General features: G+C 36.4%; 1 protein-coding gene across 2 annotated transcripts in view; it reads right to left on the bottom strand.

The window, feature by feature from the left end:
- Positions 1–1,715: 1,715 nt before the first annotated feature.
- Positions 1,716–4,513, bottom strand: part of SPTSSB (serine palmitoyltransferase small subunit B) — a 28,875-nt gene continuing 26,077 nt past the window's right edge. Inside the window, exons 1-2 of one of the 2 annotated variants that reach the window (XM_029940789.1) lie at positions 3,880–3,936; positions 1,716–3,292 (exon numbers count right to left, since the gene is read on the bottom strand). In XM_029940789.1, coding sequence (XP_029796649.1) covers positions 3,029–3,259 — 231 coding nt within the window. In that variant the 5' untranslated portion in view covers positions 3,260–3,292; positions 3,880–3,936 and the 3' untranslated portion in view covers positions 1,716–3,028. Of the gene's footprint in view, positions 3,293–3,879; positions 3,937–4,513 lie in introns of those variants that run through there. The other variant, XM_029940788.1, reaches the window with a different exon arrangement.

Below are 4,513 nucleotides of genomic sequence, written 5' to 3'. Positions count from 1 at the left end.
CAACTAGCATGTGCTAGACTTGTCCTCCACTGTTTTTTTAATGAAAACTTTCAAACATGTAGTAAAGTTGAGAGAATTTTACAAAAAACATGTGAATACCTACCACCTAGTTTCCTTATCATATATCTATCCATCTTGCCATTCCTGTATCAGAACATGGTTGGCTTTTAATATGTTTGTTGAATGAAGAAATAAACAAATGAATGTTACTCTTTTGTTGCCAGATGGAAGTTGTCCATTCTGAGGTTGGCCCAATACAAATACTGAGTTTCCTTGTCTCTGTGTGGATACAGGATATGGGAAACTATGTAATGTTCTCTAAGAGGTGTATCTGTTAAGCTCTGTATTACACACTGGGCTAGATACTGGGCATTCAGAAACAATAAATTTCCTGAATTCCAAGGGACACATGCTCTACTAGTGAGAGAATCTAAATATGCTAATGATGGAAGAAGAAAGAATGTGAACTAGTGATTTTTTTGGTACACACAACTTACTAACAAAGACTGACCAATATTATCCTGTTAAAACCGTCTGATTTCTTAGCATTTCATAAAATGTTGACTTGGCCAAAATCAGGGCAGGAACAGTTTCTGATTCCAAGTTAAGTGAGTAACAAACACAAGCCCATTTTAACTGTGAAATTTTTGGCTTTTTTTTTTTTTTTTAAGTTTTGTGACCACCATTGAAATAAACATACAAAAGAAGAAAAGAAAAAGCATATAAACAATGTTTGTAAACTAGATTAACTATAGTCATGTAAAGAGCATCTCTGCCTCTTCTAGAAAATTGAGAGCAGACACAGCAGGTAGGACTTTCTTGCCTTCTGCATGCAGATAAGTTTTCATCCAAACTCTGATTATATTTGTTGGACCCTGTGTTTATCATTTTGATTTCTCAGAGGAAATGCTTACCTTCAAAGTGACATCCTGGGGCAGTGCTTTGCGCTATCTTTTATTAAGCTTTACTGTATCTATTCACATTTATTTTAACTCTTATTTTTAGGAGGGTTTTAAGAAGGTCAATGCAGTATCTTTGTAATTGAATTCCAAAAGTACTTAGCAGGGGTCCATGTATATAAGGGTGTTGAATCATTGTGAGCTGGGAATGTGTCCAAGTTCATGCTTAACTGAGAATCCTCTGTTAAATATTTAAAAGTGAAAGCAGCCTTTCAAAATAGGCATATGGGGCTGGACAGCATAGAAATGGGTGAACATGGAACCTGAGTAAGCAGAGAAGGGGAAGCTGGGACTTGGGCCTGTTTTTCCTCTGACCTAAGCTGTCTCCTCATACCCTTGCCCCTTTACGTTGATGTGGTTATGCTTTGTGACATGTTGGTGACCCTATCCCATCAGCTTTCATTTGCTCACATTATCCTCCCATGGGCTTGCATGTTGCAAATACTTCAGGGCCCTGTGTGGTCCTGGATTTGCTTCCTTGCTTTGCCACCAGTAGCTAAAGACCTTTAACGTGAATTGCATCTTTTCCAAGTTCTACTTTCCTTAACTGTAACTGGGAGACCTTAATACCTACTTAAACTCATAAAATGTGTTCAACTTGGAGAAGACCCTTGATAAATATAAGTTTTATCCTACTGTTTTAAGATCAGCTGCCACAATGGATTAGTAAGAAAAGGGAAGTCTGGGGACAAATGAGGACAGAAGCACCTAGATATTTAGGGCAATATGAGGAAAAAGCAAATCTGGAGGTGAATATTTTATTTACAAAATTAAACCTAATTTTATTTTGCAAAAATCAACAGTACATGTTCAGATCTGGTTTTATCTTCAAAACACGTATTTTTGTTTTTTTAACAAACATGCATGTTAATTTGGCATGCCAAACATCTTTCTCTCTAGGCTTCCTGGGAATTTTTTTTTCTCCATAACACAAACATAGGTGTAAATGTTGTCCAAAAACTATTTCCATTTTTACCCTCCAGAATTATTAACCTTAATATTTATTGGAAGGAAAGACAAACTGTAAGGTTCAGCCTTTGGCATTCACATTTGAATCAGCAGTATAATTAAAAACATATTTGTTTTTGAGATAAACACTTTGAAGGAAATTTAATAAATCTTGTTTTTGCTCTGCAAAGGAACCACTATATCAAAGCATTTAACTGGAGCTGTCGAGTTCCTGCTGGTAGAATATTACTTCCAGTCTATTTATTAGCTTTTCTTCCTGTAGCCCAATGCATGCTTTCCTCCTCCCTCGGCTGAGTGAAATCACAGAAAGAAAGCAATTTCTTTTCTCCCCCCCCACCTCCCAGCTCCTCAGGATTATGCAAGGCCCAGGCAGCACTGCACGTCACATTTGAATTTACTTTGATTATATTTTGTTCCTTACACTTAATATCTTTGTATCATCATACTTACTGAGTTATCTAAAATCAACATTGTTGATTTTAAAGTGTTATAAAGCCAGACTTTTAGAGACATTTGAAATAATTCATGAACCATGTCTGAAAAGAGATAATTGCCTCCAGCCTATTCTTTTGCACTTGAAGTAAAAGAATTTTAGGTATCAGCGGTTTACTAGAAAATAAGACTTTAGGGGGCCCATATAATTTATTCATATCTCTTCATATGTGGTAAACAAGGTAGGATACTTTTGACAGGAGCTTATGAACAATTTTTTAAAAATATACCTTTTAGTACAGAACAAGTATCAAGGGAGCATTTTAAGTAGGATTCTGGTAGGTCTCTTAGGAGCCAACTTCCCAGAAAAATTTTATATGAAATTTCTGATTAAAAAAAATCTGAAGTTGTAGATTTAAGTTGAGAGAATATGGTTGGTATGTGAGGTAAGGTCTTTATGTGTTATCCATGGTCCGATGCACAATGCAGAATGTACAAAAGAACCTAAAGAAACACCTATCTCACATTTCAGGCAAGATACAAGAGTGCATAGAGAAGGGAGCTTTTCAGATCAGATAGTGAAAGAAGACACAGTATTCACACAATAAATTGGTAAAGTGTAAGCAACATTTACATAGGCAATGCCAATTCACAGAATGCAACTAAGCTTAATTAGAAATTGGACTGTGATAGCCACATATTTTGGAGAAAAATTCCCAAGCCAGACGAATGTGGATTGGGATAAAAACATAGGCGGTGTATACCACCATAGCAAAAATGGTTAGTAGGATCGTATTGAACATGGATCGCTCCCAGGGTTCCAAGACAGCACAGCAGCTAATGATTTGGTATTGATAGTAGAGCCAGGAGAAATAGTCCTTCACACGTCTGAAATCCATGGTTGGCCTCTTTCAAACTGCAGAAAGTCAGTCCTGTTAACAGATGAAAAGAGAAATAAAACAAGGAACCAAACACAGAAGCTCCTTAGGTTTTCATGATCTCAGCATGTTAAGACCTTTAAAAATATGTTAATAATCACTGAATGGATTAATATGAATATTATATAGAAATAATATCCAATATATTAATCATACAGATTAACAATATTGCCACTATGAAAAGTTAGTAATAGGATTGATGGCAACAATATATTAATTAACAATATTACTAAAAGTAACATTTACCTAAAAATGATAATTGCTAGTAATAGGCTAGTGAGATTATCTAAAAATCGAGGCTAACCACATTTTCTTTAGCCACGTGTACAAAGAGTGAGAAGTGTGAACTTTCTATTTCCTACAATATATATTCCGGAAGAAAATTTAAAGAATGGTGTGCAGAAAAGAGTTAATATAGCAAGCCTGCGGCTGCTATCTTTAGAACGATCTGCTTGCTAGTTCGGCCCTGGGCTGGCATCTGGGAACTTGGCTTTTGGAATGTTCTCTCCATTCCCTAATGGATAAGGATGATTCACTATGCCTAAACTGTGCAAATGACATAATTTATGGTGAACACCTACTTTATTCTGGAAGTCTGGAGTTTTGCTAATTGTCAGGCAAAGGATGTCCGTAGAACCAGTCCCAGTGAAAACCTGCTGCTGTGTCTCTAATGAGCTTCTCTGGGCAGAAATATTGCATGTGTATCGCTGCACTTTTTGCTAGTGGAGAAAGAAGCACACATGGTCTGTCCACTCATGGGAGGGAGAGAGCATCAGAAGTCTATAAATGAATTTTTGGGGATGCTACCTGTATCTTTCTTCCTTGTTGATCCTGTTGTACATCCTTTCACTGTGATAATCCTTAGCTGTGAATATAAATATATATTGAGTTCTGTGAGTCTTTCTTGTAAGTCACTGAACAGATGGGTGGTCTTGAGAATCTCTAAAACAAACAGGAGGCCCAAAATTGGGTGGTCATTAGGTTTTTGGGTAGAGAACTTATGGAAACCATATAAAAATGTTTTCTTGGTCTAACTGTGATTTGATGGAATCACGGTTACAACCACATGCATGTAAAACTTCCTAGAAAGAAGGGCATCTATCATTTCTTAAAAAGATTCTTGGGAAGATTCTGTAAAGTTTCACAGACATGATAGGTGTCTATGGTAATACAAGCTGACCTTTGTGCCTCTTCTGCTGACTCCTAAGAATATAA

The sequence above is a fragment of the Suricata suricatta genome, chromosome 5 (genome assembly GCF_006229205.1).
Source record: "Suricata suricatta isolate VVHF042 chromosome 5, meerkat_22Aug2017_6uvM2_HiC, whole genome shotgun sequence".
NCBI lineage: Eukaryota > Metazoa > Chordata > Mammalia > Carnivora > Herpestidae > Suricata > Suricata suricatta.
This window is presented reverse-complemented; position numbering and strand designations above follow the sequence as displayed.